Here is a 26,541-nt window from a genome sequence, read left to right as displayed (position 1 = left end):
CCGCAACCTCATGGTTCCTAGTCGGATTCGTTAACCACTGTGCCATGACGGGAACTCCCAAGTATCCTTTTTGAAGGGCAGCTGAGATTGTGGCTTTTGCATGTCCTTTTACTTGGACTCAAACGATGTAATTATTTTTGTTGCCATGTCCACAAAGTGAATTTGTTATAATTGAATCATGGTAGCAGTTTTCTTTCAGATGATGAATTCTGTGTATGACCACTGAGTTTTTTTTTTTTTTTCTTTCCTTTTTATTCTTTCAGAGTACTTTAAAAAAAAAAAAAAAAAATTTGATACATTTTCCCATAGTGAAGTTCAGTTTATTTTACAAAATATGACAAGTTTTTGAAAGCAGCCTGTAAGTTATTTAGCAGTCTTCTTTAAAAAGCTTTTCCTATTTTAATGTTCGACATATCCCATGTTCTAAATTTTTATAAGCTTCAACTCCTTATATTTTCTCCACAAATACAGCAGGTGCTTAACATAAACAGGGAACTCTGTTAGACACTGAGAGATTCTAAGAAAGTGAAGACACTACCCTTTGTTCATGTTTGTTCATGGTATTGTATATTTGGGAAAAGTTAAATTCAGATTTCAATAACTTCAAAAGAACAGCAAGGCGTAATACCCAGTGGAATAGTAATAAATACGTCAGCTTCACTGAGAAGTAAACAGTCAGTTGTACAAATAGCTAAAATGGGAATTTTAAAAATATTTACAATCTGGAGTTCCTGTCATGGCTCAGGGGTTAGCAAACCCAGCTAGCATCTATGAGGACGCAGGTTTGATACCTGGCCTTGCTCGTTGGGTTAAGGATCCAGCATTGCTGTGAGCTATGGTATAAGTTGCAGTAGCAGCTTGGACCTGGCGTTGCTGTGGCTGTGGTGTAGGCTGGCGGCTGCAGTTCCAATTGGACCTCCAGCCTGGGACCCTCCTTATGCCAAGGCTATGGCCCTAAAAGACAAAAAGACCAAAAAACAAAATTTACAAGTCTTTGTAATCTTGAGGGTAGACAAGATTTCTTAAGCTATACAAATCATTAACTGTAGCAGTTTTTAAAAGGCTTCCTTAAAATTCAGAATATCTGCTTGTTAAAAGCATTATTATAGACAGTTAAAAGGCAGACCACCAAGTAACTGTGGAAGAGGTATTTCAGGATTCTTTCAATTCTAATTTTTTTTTTTTTTTGTCTTTTTTTTGTCTTTTTAGGGCTGCACCCATAGCATATGGAGGTTCCCTGGCTAGGGATCCATTCAGAGCTGTTGTTGCTGAGCCACAATGCCAGATCTGAGCTGCATCTGCAACCTACACCACAGCTCACAGCAATGCTGGATCCTTAACCCACTGAACGAGGCCAGGGATCAAACCCCGCAACCTCATGGTTCCTAGTTGTATTCGTTTCCACTGTGCCACAACAGGAACTCCTCAATTCTAATTTTTAAAGTTCAGCATGAAATGAGAAGTTTACTAGAAAAGCATGTTTCTTCAATAATAACCTTTATAGAGGGTATGCACTACCTCATCGTTTAACATTTGTTGACTCGATATTATTTGTATTACTGTAAATTTTCAGCTTCATGGATATAGAAATATTTGTGCAAATTCATGGCCTTCTCCTAAATCACATTTCTTTAAGAATTAATGATGTTCTCTGTACATCTTCATTTTTTCTTTTTTTTTTTGTCTTTTTTTTTTTTGTCTTTTGTTGTTGTTGTTGCTATTTCTTGGGCCGCTCCCGCAGCATATGGAGGTTCCCAGGCTAGGAGTCGAATCGGAGCTGTAGCCACCGGCCTATGCCAGAGCCACAGCAACTCGGGATCCGAGCCGCGTCTGCAACCTACACCACAGCTCACAGCAACGCCGGATCGTTAACCCACTGAGCAAGGGCAGGGACCGAACCCGCAACCTCATGGTTCCTAGTCGGATTCGTTAACCACTGCGCCACGACGGGAACTCCCTGTACATCTTCATAGTCAAAGTTAACTGGTTCTTTAACTTCAAGTTTTTCTTTAAAAATCCATGTTTTTCTCACTTCATCAGACTTCCGTTTTACCTCCTTTGTTTTTTTTTTTTTTTTTTTTTTTTTTTAAGAGCCACGCCCGCAGCATATGGAAGTTTCCAGGCTAGGGACTGAATCAGAGCTGTAGCTGCTGGACTACAACAGCTCACAGCAACACCGCATGTTTGACCCATTGAGCAAGGCCAGGGATCAAACCTTCATAGAGACTAGTTGGGTTCGTTACCACTGAGCCACAGTAGGACCTCTTCCACATTACTCTTGCAACACATGAATTTCCTATCCCTTGGGATCTAATTGTATGCTTCACCAAATAGCATTGCAGAAGTGTTTACAGATAACTGAAATTGAGAATTTTTAAATATTCAACTATTAAAAGTAGAATAAATGAATACCCCTAGCCAGAATGTACTGAAACTTCTTTAAAATCCAATGTTCTAGCCAAAATTATTCTATCACTTTTCCTTTGAGATTCACTATAACACATTGAAAAGCTTGTCATCCCATTTAAATCATATTAACCTCCAGAAAAGCTTAGATGTTCATATCCATGGAAATTTATTAATTCAGTAATAAAGAAATACAAATTAAGACAACAGCCTACTTTTATGTATTAGATTATAATGCTTAAAAATCGATATTGCCCATGACTGATAAGACCATGTACATTGTTATGTGCCACAGAACAACTTCTCAGGAAGCCTTCTTTCCAAAATTTTGACTGTATATATTGTTTGACCTAGTAATTCCACTGATAAGAATTTATCCCGAGGAATGAACAGATGCCTGGATGAAGATTTTTCACTATATTATTTACCATGACTGAAAATTAGGAAAAAAGCAAGTGAACAAAATGGGAGTTGGCTAAATGTGGCATAGTTATATAAACAAAAGGATTCCTTTGCTTTAAAAAGGATAGTAGGTTAAACATTTAGTTTTATATCTATTAAAAAAAAAGTATAGGGGAGTACCTGTTGTGGCTTAGCAGGTTAAGAACCCGACACTGTCTCTCTGAGGATGCAGGTTTGATCCCTGGCCTTGCTCAATAAGTTAAGGATTCAGAGTTGCCACAAGCTGCAGCATAGGTGGAAGAAGCAACTTGTATCCAGTGTTGCTGTGGCTTAGGCCTCAAGCTGCAGCTCTGATTCACCCCCTAGCCTGGGAACTTCTGTATACCTCAGGTGTGGCCATAAAAAGGGGAAAAAAAAAAAAAAAGTATAAGGAATTTATTTTATTTTATTTTTAAAGACAGTATTTTTTTAATTTATCAATTTTTTTGCCACACTTGTGACATGCAGATGTTCCCAGGCTAGGGATCGAACCTGAGCCCCAGCAGGGACAATGCCAAGTCCACCAGGCACTAAACCACCACTAGGCCTAAAGGAAGTATTTATAATGAAGAGACCAGGAATTCCTGCTGTGGTGCAGCGGGTTAAGAATCCTATGTTGTCTCTGTGGCAGCACGAGTTCAATCCCCGGCCTGGCGCAGTGGGTTAAGGATTCAGCATTACCACAGCTATGATGTAGGTCACAACTGCAGCTCAGATTCGATCCCCACCTGGGAACTTCCATATGCCGTGGATGTGACCAGAATTTTTTTAAAAAACAATGAACAGACCAAAACAGACAGATGAGAGGAGTGAGACATTTATATTAGAAGACCTAGAAAGCTGTGTAAGACAAACTAATGTAAAGAAATCAGGTTTAAAGAATATTATAAAATCAAACTCATAGAAAAAGAGATCAAAGGTGGAGAAGTTGGACGAAGGTGGTCAAAAGGTACAGACTTCCAGTTATAAGGTAAACAAGGGATGCAAAGTATGACATGAATATAGTTAATACCACTCTATGGTATACAGTTGACATTTGAATAATTCAGTTAGGGATGCTGACCCCATTTGAAGTCAAAGATCCACTTGTAACTTTAGAGTCAGCCCTCTATACCCAGTTCCACAAGTGCAGATTCAACCAACCTCAGATCTTATAGTACTAAAGTATGTCTTTATTGAAAAAATTCTGCATGTAAGTGAACCTGCAAAGTTCAAACTTGTGTTGGTCAAGGGTCAACTGTATTTGAAAGTTAAGAGAGTACATCTAAGAGGTCTCATAGGAAAAAAAAAGTTTCCTTTTTCTCGTTTTTTAAAAATCTGTGAGATGATAGATATTAACTAAACTTATTTTGGTAATCATTTCATAATACGTATACCTCAAGTCATTGTGCTGTACACCTTAAACTTAATGCTGTATGTCAAGTAATGAAAAACATTATTGCATGGTTTTATTTTGTATTTATATACAGGTATAGTTCCTACGTTCATTTTAACATTTGGAAATAATCCACCAAAAAATGATTAATTCTAATAAGTGGAATTAGGAAGCATTCACTTTCTGTTTTCTAGTCTCCTTGTTCGAATTTGTTTTAAATGAACATAGGGTTAGAAGAAGTTTTCTTAGAAGGGAATACTACATAAGGTAGAAAAAAAAAAAATCAGGAGTTCCCGTCATGGCGCAGCAGAAATTAATCCGACTAGGAACCATGAGGTTGCCAGGTGGATCCCTGTCCTTTCTCAGTGGGTTAAGGATCTGGCGTTGTCATGAGCTATGGTATAGGTTGCAGATGCGGCTCGTATCTGGTGTTGCTATGGCTCTGGCGTAGGCCAGCACCTGTAGCTCCAATTAGACCCCTACCCTGGGGACCTCATATGCCAAGGGTGTGGCCCTAAAAAGACAAAAGAGAAAAAAAAATCAGAGGAGTTCCCTGGTAGCCTAGCAGTTAAGGACTCAGTGTTGTCACTGCTATGGCTCAGGTTTGATCCAGGCTCTGGAACTTGCAGGTGCCTCAGGTGCAGCCAAAAAGATGAAAAAGAAATCACATGTTCTTTAATTATTTGCTTATATTAAACCCTAGTAATTCAATCAGCATCACTTTCTTTTTTTTTCAGAATGAAATCCACATGTCTGAAGAAGTTATACAGGATATATTGGAACAGACAGAATCAGATCCAGCATTTCAAGCACTCTTTGATCTATTTGACTATGGTAAGGAGACCATTTCTTTCAAGGCAGTTCAGAGAAAAATGTTTCTGTTATTTCTTTGGTGATTTAAACAGAGTGAAACAACATTTCCCAGAGCACCTGAAAAAAATTCCTATTTTCATTAAAGCAAATGTTTGATAGACGTGAAAGAGTTTTTGGTTGTCTTTGTTTCAATTTTTTTCTTAAAGAAACTTTAGCCATAAAAATAGAGAACAGTTTTTCTGGCGGAGGAGGGGGGCACTGTCGGTTGACAGTCGAAAAAACTGTGTTGAGGTCTATTACTATGCATATGTTTTACTAAACACTGTTTGATGATTAAAAAAAAAAAAAATATTTGGACATTGCCCTCAGTCTTATGGCCTAGTGCAGTGGTTCTCAAAGTATAGTTTCCAAACTAGCAAATCAGCATTATCTGAGAACATATTAAAATTGCAAATTCTTGGCCCCTCCAGATGATTCTGATACAGGCTAAAGGTTTAAGAACTCCTGGTCTAGTGGATAACACACTTGTCAATGATATACAAGACAGCATGTTAAAAATCTGCAAAGGACTATAATTAAAACCAAACTTTAATATTTGCTTGACCACTGTCAGCTGTATTATTGATGCTTAATTTACTTTGGTCATTTAAGTAATTGCTTCCCTGTTCTATTTTTAACAGGTAGAACAAAGAATAATAAAAATATATCACAAAGCATTTCAAGTCAGCATGTGGAAACCAATCCCAATATCATCTTAGCAGGTGAAACTAATCTAGCAGTTAAAGGTTCTTTTGAAACAGAAGGATCTGGTAAGAATTTGATTTTGTTAATATCGATCTAAATCCTGACATTAACCTCAAAATCTTAAAGGCATAAAATATTGTTTAATTTAAAAGTTGTTCAGGAGTTTCCGTCGTGGTGCATTGGTTAACGAATCCAACCAGGAACCATGAGGTTGCAGGTTCGGTCCCTGGCCTTGTTCAGTGGGTTAAGGATCCGGCGTTGCTGTGAGCTGTGGTGTAGGTTGCAAACGCAGCTCGGGTCCCACGTTGCTGTAGCTCTGGCGTAGGCCGGTGGCTACAGCTCCGATTCGACCCCTAGCCTGGGGACCTCCATATGCCGCGGGAGCGGCCCAAGAAATAGCAAAAAGACAAAAAAAAAAAAAAAAAAAAAAAAGTTGTTCGAACTACTCCATAGGTCACTTTAGATTTTCTAAATTTTCTCTCCTCATAAAAAAAAAAAATTTACTCCCACACCTTCGGTACTTTGATTAAAAAGTGAATCTTTATACTCATTCTTTCATGATGCAATAGACTCTTTGACATGCACAATTTGGTGTTTATATAGTGTTGACCAATTCAATTGAGGTCTATAACATTTAATATAATTTTTGAGGCACATATTCAAATCCTCGATATGAATACGTAGGGTTGGTTTGTGGTATTAATCATCCGGCCTAGTAATTAAGCAAGTTTAGGAGTTCCCTTCGTGGCTCAGCAGAAACAAATCTGACTAGCTTCCCATAAGGACCAAAGTTCGATCCTTGACCCCACTAAGTGGGTTAAGGATCTGGCGCTGCTGTGAGCTGTGGTGTAGGTCGCAGATGTTGCTCATATCCTGTGCTGCTTTGGCTGTGGTATAGGCCAGCAGCTGCAGCTCCACTTCTACCCCTAGCCTGGGAACCTCCTTATGCCACAGGTTCGGCCCTAGAAAGACAAAAAAAAAAGCCAAGTTTAGCTGACTGCTCAGTATCTATATCTCACTAATTTAGAGGAAATTATATACTCTGATTATAGCCTTGAATTATGGATTTTATAAGATTTTAGCTCATATTTCTATGGGTCTACCAAGTCAGTTCATAACATTTCTGCTTCTCATGGAGTACTGGTATGGTACATAATTGTCCCACAATAATGACTCGTGAATGAGGGAAGGCAGTGAATGCGGGAAGGCAGTATATGGTCATCTTAGATCTTATAATATTTGCCAAGTTTTTTTTAAAATTTCATTTTTGTGAAATAAGAGTACACTATAAAAATGTAAAGTCATTGAATTATAATCAAATACCCACATAGCATCTCTCAAGTCAAAAATAGTCCTAGCATCTCAAACTCGCTAAACTTTATGCATATTTAGTACCACCTGTATCTATTTTCTGTATGCCACAAAGCTATGTCAAAATAATCTTTTCTGCTTATCGATTCTTAAATGCCATTACCCCTTCCAACTCCTTCAGTGGCTTGTTTCACATAATGGCTTCCAAGCTTCATGTCACGTCTTCAGAAAGCTAGTTTTGGAATATCTTAGACTACATTCCCACTTTGAATCTTTTGCCTGTATCCGAGCCCAATTCTCCATTTCTTCCTAGGCTGAATTGTAGTAAGATGTGTCTTTCTCATATATGTTTTATGTAGAAGTTTGTGCTTCAGATAAGCTCCACCCTGCACAAAGTGAGATTTGAAATCTCATTTTCTCAGAAAGCCTTCCTACTTTGTGGAAAAGGACTACCTCTGAATTTATGTGGTCTGGATATAATTTTCACTAATTTCTCCACAATAAGAATTTCACATGTGCTCTATATCCCATATTTCATCAGTGTCACATTAAGAGAATTATATGCTAGTTGATATACATTTTTCTACAGTTTTCCCAGTATTATTTTCCTTTCTTTTCTTTCTTTTTTTTTTTTTTTTCTTTTTTAGGGCCGCACCCATGGCACATGGAAGTTCCCAAGCTAGGGGTAGAATCAGAGCTGCTGCATCCCGTAGATGTGGTTCAGATTGATGTTGCTGTGGCTGTGGTGTAGGCCTACAGCTGCAGCTCCAATTTGACGTGTATCCTGGGGAACTTCCATATGCTGTGGTTGTAAACAAAAAAAAAAAGAAAGAAAGAAAATAGTTTTTTTACTGCAAAACCTACCTCAGAAGTTGTCACATACTCACCATATCTCTCTACCATTATAATATTTTGCAGATGATCAGTCTGGCCAGCCCCCCTTTTGTACATCCTATCAAAATGAAGACACATCAAATACTTTGAAGAATGGCAGCAATCATGATGAGCTTAGACAGGAAGACCAAGAACATTTTTCCCAGATAGACTCTAGCATCCAGAAAAAGGCCTTTAAAACAGTTGTACCTACTGAACAGAAATGTAACCTTGATATGACCTTTGAGTCTGTGCCTAATTTGAATGATTTTAACCAAAGAATAAATTCCAATGCTGAATGTAATCAGCATTGTGCTGAATTATATACCAGTCAGATGTCCACTGAAACTGAAATGACTCTGGAAGTTGAAAAGAATTCTTTGCCTCCAAATGTGCAGAATGAATCTCGATTACAGCCTGATCAGTCTGATACACCGATGACTTCATTTGTTTCCCTTGGTGGTGAAACTAACAATGAAAATTTGGTTCTTTCTGGGAAAACTTCTCAACTTTTATCCCAAAATATTCCATTAACTGGAAAGCCATCTAAAAAAAGTCAATTTTGTGAAAGGTCTGATGATACAAGAAGACTTACAACTACTTTCCATGCCTCCAAGTCACCAGATTCTCGAGAAATTCACCCAAGTAAAACTGAAGTTAATAATGTGTTAGCAGTTGCATCACAGCAGCTTTCAGATTGCCAAGATAATTCTTCACTTCCAAGTAAAATATTGCCTGTGTCTGTTGAAAGTTCAGGTTTAAGTGTATCTGAACAAAAAGAAATTCAACTTGGAGATTCAGTATCTTCAGTTAAACTACCATCTAATGATCCATCATCTGTTGAGTTAAATCATACAGAACATGAAACTCAGCCTTCCAAGTGTGAGAAAGTTGCTTTGGATTCACAAAAGCCTTCATCTTCTGTAAAAGAAGATGGAGATAGTATTTTTATCTCTTTAGGTGAAAGTAACTGTGAGGACGTTACATTGATAGCTCCAGAAGATAATCCTGTAGAAGATAGACATTCTCTTCCTTCAGAATCTGTGTGTTCTTCAATGAGAGATTCTCACCCTGAGTCCCAAAATACTACTGATAAATCTGCTAGCGACAACTCAGCAGAGATAGATGCATCAAATATTGTCTCTCTCAAAATCATCATCAGTGATGATCCATTTGTTTCCTCAGATAATGAACTTAACAGTGCTGTTTCCAGTATCAGTGGAGAAAACTTGCCAACTATAATTTTATCTTCTCCTGCAAAATCACCTTCCAGAAATGCAGAATTAGTTAAATGCCTGTCCTCAGAAGAAACCACAGGTGCTGTCTCATCTGCTGAAGGAATTGGGGATTCGGCCTCAGTGGAACAGAGCCTTTTAGCACTCAAACCTGAAGACTCTACAGTAAACAAAACTCAGAATGAAGACAGTATTGCTCTTTCAGCCAGTGTTACACCCTGTGTTTCCAAGGATGGAGGATTCATACAGTTGATGCCAGCTACAAGCACAACTTTTGGCAATTCAAATAACATTCTGATAGCTACCTGTGTAACTGATCCAACAGCCTTAGGAACAACTGTCAGCCAGTCAAATGTTGTGGTATTGCCTGGAACTTCTGCACCTGTCACTGCTCAACCTCCTCCACCTCAGTTACAGACACCACCAAGGTCAAATAGTGTATTTGCTGTCAACCAGGCTGTGTCACCCAGCTTTTCACAAGGTAATTTTAAGAACATATTGAAGATTGTTTCTCTGGAATGGGATCTAATTTCTCTTGTGTGTGCAGTTCCTGGCTTGAAGATAATAAATCATGGATAAACAGTCTAAGAAAAAGTTCAGACATTTTTTTTTTTCTTTCTGTAGTTTTCAATCCATGACTAAGCTACAAAAAAGTGGGGGGTGGGGGGAGACCGATTCATCAAATAACCATCTAACTACTAAAACCAGTATTGTGGGAGTTGTGTTATGTGGGTGTTTTTTTTTTCTTTTCTTTTTTTCATCTTTTTAGGCCCACACCCGCAGCATATGGAGGTTCCCAGGCTGGGGGTTGAATAGGAGCTATAGCTGCTGGCCTACACCATAGCCACAGCAACACCAGATCCAAGCTGCCTCTTTGACCTATACCACAGCTAACGGCAACGCCAGATCCTTAACCCAGTGATCAAGGCCAGGAATCGAACCTGCATCCTCATAGATACTAGTCAGAATCCTTTCCGCTGAGCCACAATGGAAACTCCATGTGTTTGTGTTTTTGGCCACAGTGTGCAGTTGCTTGGTGTGGGATCACAGTTACCAGACCGGGGATTGAACCTGGGCCACAGCAGTGAAAGCACTAAATCCTAACTACTAGTCTACCAGGGAACTCCCAGGATTTTCTTAAATAGCTATTTTTTCATTTTATTGAATAACTATTAAATTTTCTTAAATAACTTTTAAATAGCTTACTTCTCAAGGAATTTATTACCTATTCAGAGAGTCTTTTACGACACAATTTGAATTTCTCACTGTCTTCACCTTTGAGAATTGATCCCTGTCTTTAGAATTCTTTCTTTATAGGAGCACTAGTGGCGTTTATTACATACTGTTTTATAGGTAGGTAGTGATTGACATGCCTGTCATAGATGCTGTTCTTATATGTCCCTCAAAGATAGAGTTTATGGTACATTCATCTACACTTCCTCATATATTTGATTCCCAAGCTCCTTTCCCCCCTCTCTTTTTTTTTTAATTTAGGCATACAGTAAAATCAAATTAAATATCATCAATTAAAGGAAGAGTCATAAGTTGTGATGATGGTCGTACAACTATAAGTGTAATAAAATTCATTGAATTAAAAATAAAGGAAGAGTCAGAATTGACAGAAAATGTGGGACTTGAGCTAAAGCTTAGAGAAATAAGGTAGTATTTGGAGTAAAAGGAAGGGACTCTTAAGCAGCACAAGTGTAGGTAAGTATTTGAGAGACTGAGGTATGTGTTTATGAAAGACAGGAGCAGTTAATGAATTTATGAAGAAAAGATTCATTTATAGGGCAGGGTTAAATTATGATAGCCATAGACTATGTTATTGACTTCTCCATTTAAACACTGTTTTTTCCTTCATAGTTTTGACTGGTTGTTCATTTATCTGGGCCCTGCTTGACAAATACCATTGAGCAGGTTTTGGACTGTCAGTATTCAGTTAAGACCCTAATTTTCTGGTAAAAGATTCAGACTCAAAACTTGTACTACCAATTTTTTAATCAATTTCACTTCACTGTTCTTTCTAGAGGAATCAAGGTACAACTGTAATATGATCCCCTGGCTGTAAGGTCTTATGCTTAATCATGGTGTTTTTTTTGTTTTTTGTTTTTTGTCTTTTTAGAGCTGTACCTGAGGCACATGGAGATTCCCAGGCTAGGCGTCAAATCAGCTGTAGCCACTGGCCTACACCACAGCCACAGCAACACAGGATCCGAGCCGTGTCTGCAACCTACACCATAGCTCATGGCAACACTAGATCTTTAACCCACTAGGCAAGGCCAGGGATCAACCCTGAATCCTCAGGGATGCTAGTCAGATTCATTTCTGAAGAGCCACAACGGGAACTCCTTAATCATGATATGTACCTTAACAATGCCATAAGACTACTTTAGTATTCAGATTGACTTTTTCTTAGTTTGTTAGCCTTGCTATTGTCCCTAAGTTAATTTTTTTAAAGGAGAGTAGATTGTATAAGAAAGACTAATTTTACAGAATTTATTATAAATTAATAATTATTTTGGTATCTTGTATTTACGAGAAATTATTATTGAGAATATATATATATATATTTTTTTTTTTTTTCTTTAGGGTCTGCCATTATAATTGCTTCTCCAGTCCAACCTGTACTTCAAGGAATAGTGGGAATGATCCCTGTATCTGTGGTTGGACAGAATGGAAATACATTTTCAGCTCCTCCTCGGCAGGTAACATCTAGGAACCGGAAATGTCTCCTTGCCACTTTTCAAATATAGTATAACTAATGGCTTCTTCTCTTCTAGGTCCTTCATATGCCTTTGACAGCACCTGTATGCAACAGAAGTATCCCGCAGTTCCCCATCCCTCCAAAATCTCAGAAGACTCAGGGACTAAGAAACAAGCCTTGTACAGGTACATTTCCAAGTACATTCATGTCAGCTTTATGTCTGTGTACTCATTTGTTTGCAGTAATACCACAAGTGTGATTGTCCAAGCTTTGCTTATAGTTTTTTTGCAGTAGTTTTTTTAAAAAATATAAATGGATCAAATTAGAATTTAGAAAGAGACCATGCATTTGTAGGAGGAAAGGCAACATCACAAATCAGAAGGGACAGGGTGGACTGTTTAATAAATGAAATTTTATTGGTTAGTGTATGTATTACAGAGGGGAAAAGGTGAAAAGCAAAATAATGAAACAATAAAAGAAAATGTAAGAGAATATCCTAATACCACTGAGATAAAAGGACTGGTGTGTGTGTGTGTGTGGCCATACCTACAGCATATGGAAATTCCAGAGCCAGGGATAGAACCTGTGCCACAGTAGCTACCTGAGCTATTGTGGTGACAAAGCTGGATTCTTAGCCCTCTGCACTACAAGGAAAGTCTTTAAAGGATTGCTTTTAGGAGGAAAGCTAATTGGTAAAGGGGAAAATTTGATAATACTAACTACTCCAAAATTAAGATTTTATGGGGTTCCCGTTGTGGCTCAGCAGTTAACAAACCCAACTAGCATCCATTAGGACGCAGATTCGGATTCGGTCCCTGGCCTCACTCAGTGGGTTAAGGATCTGGCGGTGCTGTGAGCTGTGGTGTAGGTCCCAGACGTGGCTTGGATTTGGTGCTGCTGTGGCTGTGGTGGAGGCCGGCAGTTACAGCTCCGATTCAACCCCTAGCCTGGGAACCTCCATGTGCTGTGGGTGCAGCCCTGAAAAAACCAATAAGAAAAAAAAAAAAATTAAAGATTTTAGTTCAACAAAAGGTAACTTATACAAAGCAGTACAAAATTTTTCATTCAGGGCCTTGATGATCATTGAACCAAGTTCTCAAACTTCTCTTCCTCAGACTTTTCCATCTCTATGGGGGACAAAATGCCCAAGTTGTTAACCTAACAACACCCTTAACCCTCAGAATTTTTGACCTCTTTCAATTCTAAGTCTTTATCTTTACTTCAGGCAATCTCTCCCATAGCTTCACCTCCAGCTTTTCACTAATTGTTACTAGACCTATACAATTTTTAAAGGCCAGTAACGTCCCTCAAAATACTTGCTCATTTCCATGTATCCCTTGAATCTGTCTTCAACCAGTGTGAGCTCATATTACTTATCTGCACCTGCACTTTCCCTTCCTTTCTAGATTCATTTCCTTGCTAATCCAGCCTTGACCCCACAGTCCACCACATCAGCCACTTTTCTCAATACTCATATTCACATTCTTCTCCCATAGCCACTTAATACTCTCCAGCCCTGCCTGGATTTGTCAGCCAACCAGTTCTCTGCCTTTACACCTGGGCTTCTTAGCATTACTTTAGAATTAGTACCATTTCATAACACAAAGTTTTCTTACCCTCACTGCCACATAGCAGTCATTTAAATTATCTACTTATCTCAGAGTTCCCACTGCGGCTCAGCGATCAACAAACCCGACCAGGAACCATGAGGTTGCAGGATCAATCCCTGGCCTCACTCAGTGGGTTATGGAACCTCCATATGCTGCGGGTGCGGCCCTAAAAATGAAAAAAAAAAATTGTCTATCTCCTTTGGGAGAAGCATTCCTCTTTCATGTTATTTCAAACTTTTACAGCTCTTCTCAAATCTCACCAGTCACCACCTTCCTCATTCTAGGCTAATGATTTTGTCTCCCAGCTTATCAGTAGTAAACCCTCTTTTCTCACATCACTCCCATTTAGTACGTACCTGTTCATCTAACTAAAACCATCCTTCCCTTTTCTCTTATTTCTTAGAGGAATAGTTATCTCAGTCTTTCCAAGGTTAATACAGCCTACCTGTGCTCTAGATTCTGTCTCCTGTGTATCTTCAACTTTTCTTTTTTTTTTTCTTTTTAGGGCCAAACCCGCAGTGTATGGAGGTTCCCAGGCTAGGGCTCAAATCAGAGCTGTAGCTGCTGGCCTACACCACAGCCAAAGCAACGAGGGATCCTTAACCCACTGATAGAGGCCAGGGATCTAACCGAGTCCTCATGGATACTGGTCGGGTTCATTAACCGTCGAGCCACAACAGGAATTCCTCAAGTGTTCTTTTTTGGCTCCTTCCTTCTACCTGTCCAACTACAGACACAGAGACTATTCCTACCATTCCTTTAGGTTTGTCCCACCTGCCAGCCCTCTATCCCTAGTCCCTCTATCTTCTGTTGCTCCTTCATTCATATTATTGTCCTTTCTTATGTGTCCACTGAACCTCTTAAAAGTCATTGTGGCCTCCTAATACTGTCATATGCATTGAACGCTTTCCATCCTTAGCTTACTTTACTGCCCTCTTAACAGTTGACACTATTGGTGGCTTCTCAAGCCACCACTAACCAAGCTTCTCTCCTAATATTATATAACTTACAATTTTCATACTCTTTTTTTTTTTTTTTTTTTTTGTCCTTTTGCCTTTTCTAGGGCCGCTTCCACGGCATATGGAGGTTCCCGGGCTAGAGGTCTAATCAGAGCTACAGCTGCTGGCCTACACCATAGCTCACGGCAACGCTGGATCCTCAACCCACTGGGCAAGACCAGGGATAGAACCCGCAATGTCATGGTTACTAGTCGGATTCATTAACCACTGAGCCACAACGGGAACTCCAAGATTTTCATACTCTTTATATCTAAATGTCACCTCTTCTTCCTCAAAAACCTCCTTGGTCTACTTTTCCCCTCTTGTTAATATTACCATTTATTCCTGATTTACTCTTCATATTTATGCACATGCCCATACTGTCTCTTAAGACCTTCATCATCTCTCATCTGGAATATTTATATATTATCTCACTAGAGTTCCTTTGTCCAGTTTTCTTGTCTAGTTCATCTTCTACATTGCTTAGTGACTTCCTAAAAAAAAAAATTTATTCATGCATTTTCCCTATTTAAAAAAAGGATTCTTTATAAAACTATTTGCATAATACACAAGGTCCTTTGTGATCTCATTTTTGCTTTCCTTTCTAGCTTCATATCTTGCTGCCTTTCCACATAAACACATAACTCCATAGAAATGAAAAAACAGCTATTAAAACTCCAGGCCACGTGCTCTGAGTGACATAGATTTGCACCTATAACAGTTAAATGGGGAGTTCCCATCGCGGCTCTGGGGTAGCAGACCCAACTAGGATCCATGAGGATGTGGGTTCAATCCCAGGCCTTGCTCAGTGGATTAAAGGATCTGGCATTGCTGTGAGTTGTGGCCAAGGTCACAGATGCAGCTCAGATCCTGCGTTGCTATAGCTGCGGTATAGGCTGGCAGCTGTAGCTCCGATTCCACCCCTAGCCTGAGAACTTCCATATTCCACACCTGTGGCTCTGAAAAGAAAAAAAAAAAAAAAAAACCAACAACAACAAAAAACAGATAAATGGGCAGGATTTTTAAATAGACATAATGTATTGCTTTCTTTTTTTTTTTTTTTTTTTGCTTTTTATGGTGACACCTGCATTATATGAAAATTCCTGGACTAGGGGTCAGATTCGAGCTGCAGCTGCAGGCCGCAGCAACACTGGATTCGAGCAGCATATGCGACCTGCACCACAGCTTGTGGCAACACCAGATCTGTAACCCACTGAGTGAGGCCAGGGATTGAACCCACATCCTCACAGACGCTGTCGGGTTCTTAACCTGCTGAGAGCCACTGTGGGAATTCCCATATTGCTTTCTTAAGTAACTTTTTGGATTTAAGTAGTAGCCTTAATTGCTGCATTGATCATTATAATCTGTAGATCCAAAGACTGGATTCATGTTTGTCTGCAGTTGAAGCAAGTCATTCGCTCCATGTTTGTATTTCCTTAGTAAAATGGATGTATGACCATCTTGTATATATTACAAAACTGCTTTTTAAACCCAGTGTGTGAAAGTATTTCATCTGTACACTAACTATGGCTTAAATTTTGTCTCATGATGTCTGATATTGTGATCTGTTGCATTTTCTTTTAGAGAAATATACTTTCAGGAATGTTTTTCTTTTCTAATTAGCTTATTTATAATTCCAGGAAAACAGGTAAATAATTCGGTGGATTCATCAAGTCATTTAGTTGCATGTCATGCACAAAGGTGAGCATGAAAGTAGTTTCTTTCATTGATTATTTGAATGCTCAAGTAAAAAACATAAAGAATTTCTTTGTTACTAAAAAAATTTGTTTTCTTATAGAACTGAAGTTTCTGACACGAATATGGCCACAGATCTTGGAAAAAAATTGGAAGAAATCACAGTTCCCTTCTCAGTAGAAAGTATAGTTCCAACAAGCAAACCATTTGAAAGCCACAGACGTGTGCTCTGTTTTGATACCACTACTTCTACTGTGGAAAATAAACAAGGGACAAACCATAAGATGGTGTCCCAAAACAAAGAAAAGGATGACATTTCATTTTCTAATCTTGACTCACCGATTGTGTCCTCCACCTTAAAACCCCCTTCCAATAATGCTCTCAAAAGAGAGAGAGAAAAACCTCCAGTGCCTAAGATTTTATCTAAGTCAGAAACTGCCATTAGCCGACATACCACCATAAAAGAAACGCAGTCAGAAAAGAAAGTTTCACCAACAGAAATTGTACTTGAATCTTTGCATAAAGCAACAGCTAATAAGGAGAATGAGTTATGCAGTGATATGGAAAGGCAGAAAAATCCAGAGACTTCAAAATTGTCTAATGGGCAGCAAAACGGGGGTGTACGGAATGAGAAAACAGTAGTTTCACTGCAAGAGCTAAGCAGAAAACAAGGCACACCCTCAAACAATAAAAATGTCACTTCAGTAGGTGTACCTGTGAAGGATTTAAAACAAGAACAAACCAGGTCTGCCAGTTCTTTGATTAACCCACTCACCAAGCATAGCACAGAAATGTTACAAGATATTCAGTGGCATAGCCCAGGAAATAGACTCGCCGACAGTACTGATTTACCTGTACCCCGGACACCTGGCTCCGGTGCAGGGGAGAAACATAAGGAAGAACCTACGGATGGTATCAAAGTCCCTTGTAGTCGGCGTTTTGGTGAAGACAGTAGCACACCCAAAGTAATGGTCCCTCCTGTCACCCCAGATGTGCCCGCCTGCAGCCCTGCCAGTGAAACGGGGAGTGAAAACAGTGTAAGCATGGCTGCACATACATTAATGATTCTGTCCAGAGCAGCCATCTCCAGGACTACTTCGACAACTCCTCTAAAAGACAATACACAGCAGTTTAGGGCATCTTCAAGGAGCACCACAAAAAAGCGGAAAATTGAGGAATTAGATGAGCGCGAGCGAAACTCCCGTACTTCTAATAGAAGTCTTGCAAATTCTTCAATACCAATGAAAAAGAAGAAAATTAAGGCAAGTTTGAAAGTTAATTTTAGAACCACACCTTTCCCTTCCTTCAGTGCTCAGAGTAGAGATCTCATCATTGTTTGCCATTGCTACCTAACTGAACATTATGGTCAAGACAGCTTTGAGTTTTGATAAAATACACTCTGTAGCAGTGTCTCTCAGCCAGTGTATTACTCAGAAGTTGTCCAGGTGAAACATAGCATTTTCAAAACTGCTAAGGCATTTATTTATAAAAATCTTCCTTGGGAAAAGGAGATTTGTTTCTGTCATGGTAGGAACCCAAGTTTTAGCAGGGAGAGTGACATATATAACACATGAGAAATTGGGAAGCCACTGTTGTATGTGGAATTATTAAGTGAAAACTACTTTGCAACTCTTCCATCTTGGCGTTTTTTTCATACGTCCTGCCATCTCTTGCATAGACTCTTAATGCATGTTAATGTGTTGGAGCAGTATAAAAACTAAATTTACCTGTCTTTTCTTTAACTATAGTTATCTATAGGAAGGAAATATAGGATTATCATTGACAAATTAAAGCCATTTTCCATAAGTTTGTTTAGCCACTTAGTAAGTGGGTTGAATGAAAGGTTTAAAATGTCATAGAGAGGGAGTTCCCTTGTGGCTCAGCAGGTTAAGGATCCAGCATTGCCACTGCTGTGGCTCTGGTTATAGCCGTGGCGCAGGTTCGATTCCTGGCCTGGAATTTCCACATGCTGCAGACTTGACCAAAAAAAAAAAAAAAACATGTCGTTGGAGGAAGTATGGTATCAGGGAAAGAATCTTGCCTTTGCTGCCATAGAAGCTTGGGTTGAACCCTGCATCTCCTCTTTATTGGTTCTGTGACCGTTTTTAAGTCCATAACCTGAATCTCAGCTGCATCATTTCACATGAGGTTACCACACATCTTACCAATGGCTATGAGAGCTAAATGTCATGTTTGTAAAGTGCCTAGTATATATTAAATGTTTGGAACTTGAAAAGTAACTGTTACTCTTAAAATCTTAGTAAAGCTGTCTAGGGTTTATGGTTCAGCAGTAGTGACTACCTTATAAAAAGCATGTTCTGACTTGTCTCATTCAGCATTCATACACTCTGAATTTTATAATGTCTTATGCTCCAAAATAATGATGAAGTACCATTGAAGTGTATTTTATTAACCTTGGATTTATAAAAAGTTGTCTCTACTTCTCTGTATAACTAAGATTCTAATGAACTAAAAAAGTTTTGATTAAAAATTTAGTATATATGAAAGTAACCAATTTATGGTTATACATGAATTAATAAGAAAGTGAGCTTTTTGACCTTGTTTGAGTTCAATATGTTAACTTAGGTTTATTTTTTCTTTTTTCTCTTTTTTTCTTTTGATTTTTGTTTTTGTTTTGACAGAAAAAGAAGCTACCCAGTTCATTTCCAGCTGGAATGGATGTGGACAAATTTTTGTTGTCATTGCATTATGATGAGTAAATATTCTGAAATATGAGAACAGTAGCTATTTATAACTTCTATTCCTTAAACTATTATGAGTGTAGGGAATGAGATATTGATAGAATCTGAAAGCATGACCTGCACTTTGTTTCATTGTACTAAAATTTCACTTTATTTCTAAATTGTGCTGTTTCTGAAGCAGCTTCCTAGTTTGTAAATAGATTACCTGGTATATTTTTATTTTGGAAAAAAAAATTTGCAGAAATGTAAGTAAACCCAGTCTGCAAAACTGTATAGCTTTGACAATTGCATATTGTAAATACTGTGTAAATTTTGTTGAAATAGAGGTTAAATCAATCTAATGTTCTTACACTGTGTTTTTTTACTTAAGGATCTCTAATTCTGATGCTTATTCTTCTGGAATAGTTTCTCACTTTGTGTGGGAAAATTATGCTTTTCCTTATAAATTGCCTTTAGTAACTGTCCAACAAGACATTTAAAGACATAACAACTAATTAGTACAAAAGTAATAAAGTATCCAGAACTCAAATGGTAATAAAGTAACCAGAAGTTAACAATTTGGTTTTTTTTCCAGAGTGAATACTTAACCACCCTTTCTTATAATTGCAGTGAAGATTATATTCCAAAACTTTTACACTTTAACTGTTTCTTCTGGTCTCTGTTTTAAAGAGAGAATTTTGTAAACCATTTGAGTGTTCCATTCTTTTGTCTATAACTTTTAAGATCTTTTACAGAACTTAAAGCATTTAGACTGTTGAGCCATAAAAAGTTTGGTTATGTGGTAGTTGAGACTTCTTGGTATGTATATACTTTTCCCCTAAATACTGGGGATTTAAAGAATTGCACTAATTAATAGAATGTTTTACAATAGTAGTGACCAATGCACATTTAATTTAATTCTTGTGTTCTATGTTAAGCTTGTGGGGAGGATTATCTTCTGTTGACCTTTTAGAAAGCCATGTCCATCATAAGATGTAAAAAGATAAATCATAATTTTCTGTTTTTATTTAGCTTCTCCTAAAGTGGGCTATGTTAAATATATCTGTACTCAGATACAGTGTGTTGTCTCTGTGCCCCTTATATATTATAGTTACTCTCAAAAAGTCCTTGAGAATGAAAGAGGTGCCTTCTCTGTATTAGACTCACACAAATCAGTCAAGTTGAAGAAATGGTTTAAACCTTTAAGAATAGAAATTATAATTCATACTTGACCAGTTGTGCCTAGATATTAAAGTATGTTCTCTTAAGTGCTGTTTTGTTAAATATCAATATATTAAGGGTCTTTCCTACACTTCAGTGTATTTCAAAGTCATTTTCCTCAACCATTTTTTCTACTAGGCCTTTAAAAAACTAAATTCATCCTACTCTAACAACATTTCTCAATGTGGACATCACATCTTAATTGCTGAACCTTACAGCAGAAATATATGTTGTAATAAATTTTTATGATGTGGCAAGTGGTCTCTTCCTAAGGAACTAAATATCACACAGTTAATGTTTATTTAACTCAGCTTGATACTATACTATAGTTAGGTTTGAATAAATATTTTCATTAACTGTAAAAGTTTGAATTCCTTCATATTAATGATAATCATTCTCATTTAGATATTTTGATTAAATTCCTTTGCAAGTCAATTCTTCTTTACTTTTTCAGAAGTTTACATAATGCTGAAAATTACAGATTTTCTTCTCATTCATTTAATATGTATCTGTATGTGCTAAGTACTAAGAACTCATATACAAATAAAATAAGTTCACTTTCTCCAGGATTCTTATTTTCACTAGCCAGGAGCGACTGTATAGTCCAAAAACAACATATACTTGGAGGTTTCATTTATGACCAAGACCAAAACTGTTATTCCCATTTTATTTTAAAAGTCCAAATATGCTAGACTTGATTAAAGTATTTTACCTGGTAATCTATTTCAATGGTAAAATGCCCAGTTTGGCTCTGTTTCAGTGTTAAAGTGTACCACAAGCAACTTGTGGCTACTTATAACTATATGTTAGGATCCACTCTTTTATTTTCTCTTTGGTTGGGTTTGTTTGCTTTGGGGTTTTTTGTTGTTGTTGTTTTTTTTTTGGCCGGGGGGTGGGGGCATGGTGGCCACATTTGCAGCATCCAGAAGTTTTCGGAATAGGAATCAAACCCACACCACAGCAGTGACTGGATCCTTAACCACTAGGCCACCAGGGAACTCCTCCACTCTTTATTTTGGACATTACTTGGTGATTAGCATAGTCAGTTGTATGCCAAATCTGAGAAGTCTTGTAATTAAAATAATTATTTTAGCCCTGGATATCGTTAGAACCTTTTAGTTAAGTATGTTAAAATACATGAGTAAAGCAACCACAAGCATTCAGCCAAAGGCTAGATGTCATGACTATTAGGGAGACCAAGATTAAACTTTGATAAGGAGTAATTTCAAAAACATGTTGCCGTATATTCCACATTTAATTTTTTTTCCTGTTTGTTTGTTTTTGTCTTTTTAAGGCCACACCCACAGCATATGGAGGTTTCTAGACTAGGGGTCAAATCAGAGCTGCAGCTGCCAGCCTACACCACAGCCACAGCACCTTGGGATCTGAGCCGCATATGCAACCTACACCACAGCTCATGGCAACACTAGATGCTTAACCCACTGAGCGAGGCCAGGATTGAAACCCTGTACTCATGGATACTAGTCAGGTTTGTTAACCACTGAGCCACAACAGGAAATCCTATATTCAGTATTTTTCAAGCCACTGTCTTTTAGCCTCAGGCTTACCTTCTTGAAATTACATATCAATTCTTGACTTTATTAATATGCTTTCTCTTCTAACAGTTATAAATATTGGTTAACATTTTGGCATACTTTTTTTCCTAAATTATTTTTCTATATAGCTGAACTTAAAATGTAAATATAACTTCCTAATGCCTTCTTTTTCCCCCCACACTCAAGGCATATGGAAATTCCCAGGCCAGGGATCAAACCCAAGCCACAGCAGTAATAAAAGACAGATCCTTCACCCACTGAGACTCCAGGGAACTCTATCCTAATGCTTTTTTTTTTTTACTTAAAATAATATCAAGCATTATCCAGTTTTTAGCTATTATTTTTTTGTAAAAAAAAAGCAATGAACATGTTTGTAAATAAACATTTGTTTTTGTTAACAATTATTTCCTTAGACGTTTTAGAGACTGGAATTACCAAATCAAAGAGTTAGAGTACTTTTTTTTTTTTTTTTTAGGATCCCAAGACATTTTGCCAAATTCTGCCAGAAACTTGCTTGAGTTTGTATTCCTGCCTGGAAATTGTCATTTCTTCCATGCCATATATTTATGCCTTACCGGAGATATATTCAATTATATCATCACTGGTTTCTAGTGATTTCTTATTTCTTGATATGTTAAAATGATGATAAGCTCCTAATCCATATATAATTTGTTTTGATACCTATTATAAGAATTAGTACCTTTTTTCCCTAAGTATTTAACCACTTGACTCTGTAAATAAGAGTTTAATCCCCTGGCCGCAATCAGTGGGTTGGGGATCTCGCTTAAAATAAGTTTCTTTCCCCATAAACATTTATGTATAACATCTCTCTTATCCTCTACTGCTTCCCAATCTCTTTTATTCACAATTCTAAAATCCAAATGGTTCTGACAACCAGTTTTTTCCCAACTCATTTTAAAGCGAAACCTGACCTGATTTGACCTGAGGCTACTTGAGTATTTCATTTAGTATGAATATTCATATTTTGCTGAAAATGTAATGTGCTCAAATTAGTGTGGTATTTCATATTCAACTGGAGGGGGTATATGATATGAACATTAGGTTACTTTTTAAAAATTCTAAATATTCTCAATTCTGAAGCCCAGCTAACCACAAAGGTATAAAATCAAAGGTTTTGGACCTACATTAAATTAATACATGTAGGAATTTCCATCTTGGCTCAACGATAACAAGCCCAGTGAGGATCCATGAGGATGAGAGTTCAATCCCTGGCCGCAATCAGTGGGTTGGGGATCTCGAGTTGCCGTGAGCTGTGGTGTAGGTCACAGACATGGCTCGGATCCTTCATTGCTGTGGCTCTGGCGTAGGATGGCAGCTACACCTCTGATTCAACCCCTAGCCTGGGGACCTCCATTATGCCACGGGTACAGCCCTAAAAAGACAAACGAGTAAAATGAAATATAAATTAATACACGTATACATACACTACATACTACAGCTCATAGATTATTTTTTGCCAGCAACAAAAGCATTATAGCTTTGTGTTCATTATAACTATTCTGATTTTTTTCAAACATTCATCATTTTTGTGGTTCCAGAATAACTTTTTTTGTTTTGTTTTTGCTTTTTAGGGCCGCGACCCCAGCATATGGAGGTTCCCAAACTAGGGGTCCAATTGGAGCTGTAGCTGCTGGCCTACGCCAGAACCACAGCAAAGTGGGATCTCAGCCTCGTCTGTGGCGTACACCACAGCTGAGGGCAATGCCAGATCCTTAACCCACTGAGTGAGGCCAGGGTCAAACCCACAACCTCACGGTTCCTAGTCAGATTCATTTCCACTGAGCCATAACAGGAACTCGCAGAATAACTTTTAGAATTACTTGTGTTTTTTCCAAGTTAAAATTATGCTGGAATATTCATTTGAAGTACATTTACCCTGTGAGTTAATTGATACTGAAAGAAGCTAATGATTATATATCAATAATTTTATAGTTATCCCTACCCTCATAAATTTCTTGCTACATTTTTATGAAGGCATAAAGTAGAAAAAATATGCAAACTATTAAGTTATACAGTTCTGTGAATTTTCAAAAAGTACACAAATCCACTTAATCACCAAGATGACATCTAGAATGTTATCAATACCCTGGAATCCCCTCATACTTCCTTCAGTAACTAATTGAAAGACCCAAGGGTAATTATTCTGAAATCTAGAACCATAGTTTCAGCTTTTTTTTTAACTTTATATGAATTCATTCAGTACATAGCTTTTTAAACTTTTTGCAAATTGTGACATCCATTCTTGTATATAATTCAGTTATCATCCTCAATGCTATGTATTTTTTCATTTTATTCACATTTTATTATACCATATAATCTACTTTATAGTTGAACATTTAGATTATCTTCCCATAAAAGTATCTCTTTTGCCCATTTTTGTATTGGGTTACTCATATGTAGGTGTTCTTTCTGCATTCTTCAGACTTTGGTATTTTGATCAGTCATCCACCTGTAATGGGTTTTCCATTTGAATAGCCAATAACTGAGCACCATTTATTGAGAAAGACTATGCTTTCCCAAATATATTGCACTGTTACCATTGTTATAAGCTCACAAACTGTGTGTTTGCTGCAGGACTCCCAATCTATTCAATTGGTCTGTTTTTCTAAATCTGTGTCAGTACCGCAATGTCATGATTACTATAGGAAATGGTTTTGTTTTGTTTATTGTCTTCTGTCTTTTCAGGGCCACCCCAGTGGCATATGGAGGTTCCCAGGCTAGGGGTCGAATCGGAGCTGTAGCTGCTGGCCTACGCCAGGGCCACAGCAATGCGGGATCCAAGCTGCCTCTGACCTACACCACAGCTCACAGCAATGCCGGATCCTTAACCCACTGAGCAAGGCCAGGGATCAAACCTGCAGCCTCATGGTTCCTAGTCAGATTCATTTCCACTGCACCACGAAGGGAACTCCTAGGAAATGTATTTTATGTTTTATATTTGGCCCCTTACTGAATGAACTTCACTAGAGCAAATGGCTTTCCTGATGATTATTTTTTATTTACTAAGGATATATCATCTCTAAGTAGTTAACATATTTTACAGTTTGTTCTTACAATGCTGATTTAGTACTTCCAGTATAACTAAATGATAAAAGGCTTCCCTGTTTTGTTCGTTTTTTTTTTTTTTTTTTTTTTTTTTACAGCCACACTAGCGGCATGTGGAAGTTTCCAGGCTAAGGGTTGAATCAGAGCTGCAGCTGCTGACCTATGCCACAGCTATAGAAACTCGAGATCCAAGCTGCATCTGCAACCTACACCACAGCTCATGGCAACGCCAGATCCTTAACCGAGTAAGGCCAGGGATCAAACCCACATCTTCATGGATACAGGTCCAGTTAGCACTGAGCCACTATGGGAACTCCCTATTCTTTATTTTCAGAGGAATGTTGAGCATAATTTTGACTTTTGTTGTAGTGTTTTGAGAATTGATGTCGTAAGTATCTGTTCAACCTAATTGGATGCTGTTCTAACATCAATTAAAATATTTTAATTAAATCCATGAATTTTTATATTAATAATCCCAATATTGTTTACTTTGCAATCCTAGCGACTTTTTTTTTTAGGGCCGCACTGGCGACATATGGAGGTTAGGTTACCAGGCTAGGAGTCGAATCAGAGCTATAGCCACCAGCCTATGCCACAGCCACAGCAACACCCAATCCTTAACCCACTGAGCAAGGCCAGGGATCGAACTTGCACCCTCATGGATGCTAGTCAGATTTGTTTCCACTGAACCATGACAGGTACTCCCGATTTTTTCTCTTTCATTTTGTTTATTGGTTTATCACATCGATTTATGAATACTGAACCACCAGTGAATTTATGCCTGGAATAAATTCCACTAAATAATGGCGTATGACCCTTTTAATGTACTATAGAATTTGGTTTGCACGTACGTTCAGGATATTTGTGTACAGTCATCGGAAAAATGGCTCATAGTTTTCTGTTCTTGTGGTGTCTATTTTTAATTTTGGTATCAGAGTAATAACTGTCCTGGTAAAATTAGTTTTGAAGCATTCTCTCCTCTTCGGTTTTTTAGAAGAGTTTGAAAAGTATTAGTATTAATTCTTTAAATGCTTGGTGGAATTCGTCAATGAAGCTCTCTGGTCCTGGATTTTTCTTTATTGGGAGGTTTCCAATTACTGATTCACTCTCACTAGTAATTAGTATGTTCAGATTTTGTTTTTTCATGTTTTAGTCTTGGTAGGTTATATGATTCTAAGTATTTGTGTCTTTTTTAACAATAAAACAATTTTTTAGTTATCCCTACCCTCATAAATTTCTTGCTAAATTGGATATTTTGCTGTTGCTATTTTTAGGGAACTCTATATTCCATTGTATAAACTGATTATTGCTTTTGATAATGTAAAATTTTTCGTTATAAGTCTAGCTATTTATCTGCTTTTTAAAAAAAAAAATCACCGCTTCATTTTGATATTTTCTATTGTCTTTTTAGTCTCCATTTCTTTCTGTTCTGATATTTCCTTCCTTCTAACTTTGGGCATGGTCTGTTCTTTTTCTAGTTCCTTGAGGTTTAAAGTTAGGTTATTTGCTATCTTAATGTCCTATTAGAACTGCTTTTGCTGTATCCCATGTTTCAGTGTGTTGTATTTCTAACTTCATTTGTGTTTTCTGTTTGGTTTTCTTCTTTGACCCATTGGTTGTTCAGTAGCATAGTTTTTAATCGCCACATATTTGTGAATGTTCCTCTTCTATTACAGTTGATTTCTATGTTCATATCATTGTGAAAGATGCTTAATGCATTTTTCAGTCTCTTTTATTAAGTCTTTTGTGGGCTAACATGCTCTATTCTGGATAATGATCCATGTGCACTGAAGAATACGTACTCTGCTGCTG

The 26,541-nt window shown here is 37.7% G+C and overlaps 1 protein-coding gene across 3 annotated transcripts in view; it reads left to right on the top strand.

Moving 5' to 3' along the window:
• The window catches only part of LOC100627195 (protein NPAT), a 65,716-nt gene extending 45,178 nt beyond the window's left edge, over positions 1 to 20,538 (top strand). For all 3 annotated transcript variants that reach the window (XM_021062741.1, XM_021062742.1, XM_021062743.1), the window contains 8 exons: positions 4,960 to 5,056; positions 5,716 to 5,844; positions 8,009 to 9,679; positions 11,788 to 11,903; positions 11,979 to 12,087; positions 16,151 to 16,211; positions 16,309 to 17,467; positions 18,848 to 20,538. In XM_021062741.1, the coding sequence (XP_020918400.1) occupies positions 4,960 to 5,056; positions 5,716 to 5,844; positions 8,009 to 9,679; positions 11,788 to 11,903; positions 11,979 to 12,087; positions 16,151 to 16,211; positions 16,309 to 17,467; positions 18,848 to 18,925 (3,420 nt within the window). In that variant the 3' untranslated portion in view covers positions 18,926 to 20,538. The remainder of the gene's footprint in view (positions 1 to 4,959; positions 5,057 to 5,715; positions 5,845 to 8,008; positions 9,680 to 11,787; positions 11,904 to 11,978; positions 12,088 to 16,150; positions 16,212 to 16,308; positions 17,468 to 18,847) is intronic.

This window comes from Sus scrofa, chromosome 9 (genome assembly GCF_000003025.6).
Source record: "Sus scrofa isolate TJ Tabasco breed Duroc chromosome 9, Sscrofa11.1, whole genome shotgun sequence".
In the NCBI taxonomy this organism is placed as follows: Eukaryota; Metazoa; Chordata; class Mammalia; order Artiodactyla; family Suidae; genus Sus; species Sus scrofa.
Note: the sequence above shows the minus strand (reverse complement) of the source record. Positions and strands in the feature narration are given on the sequence as shown.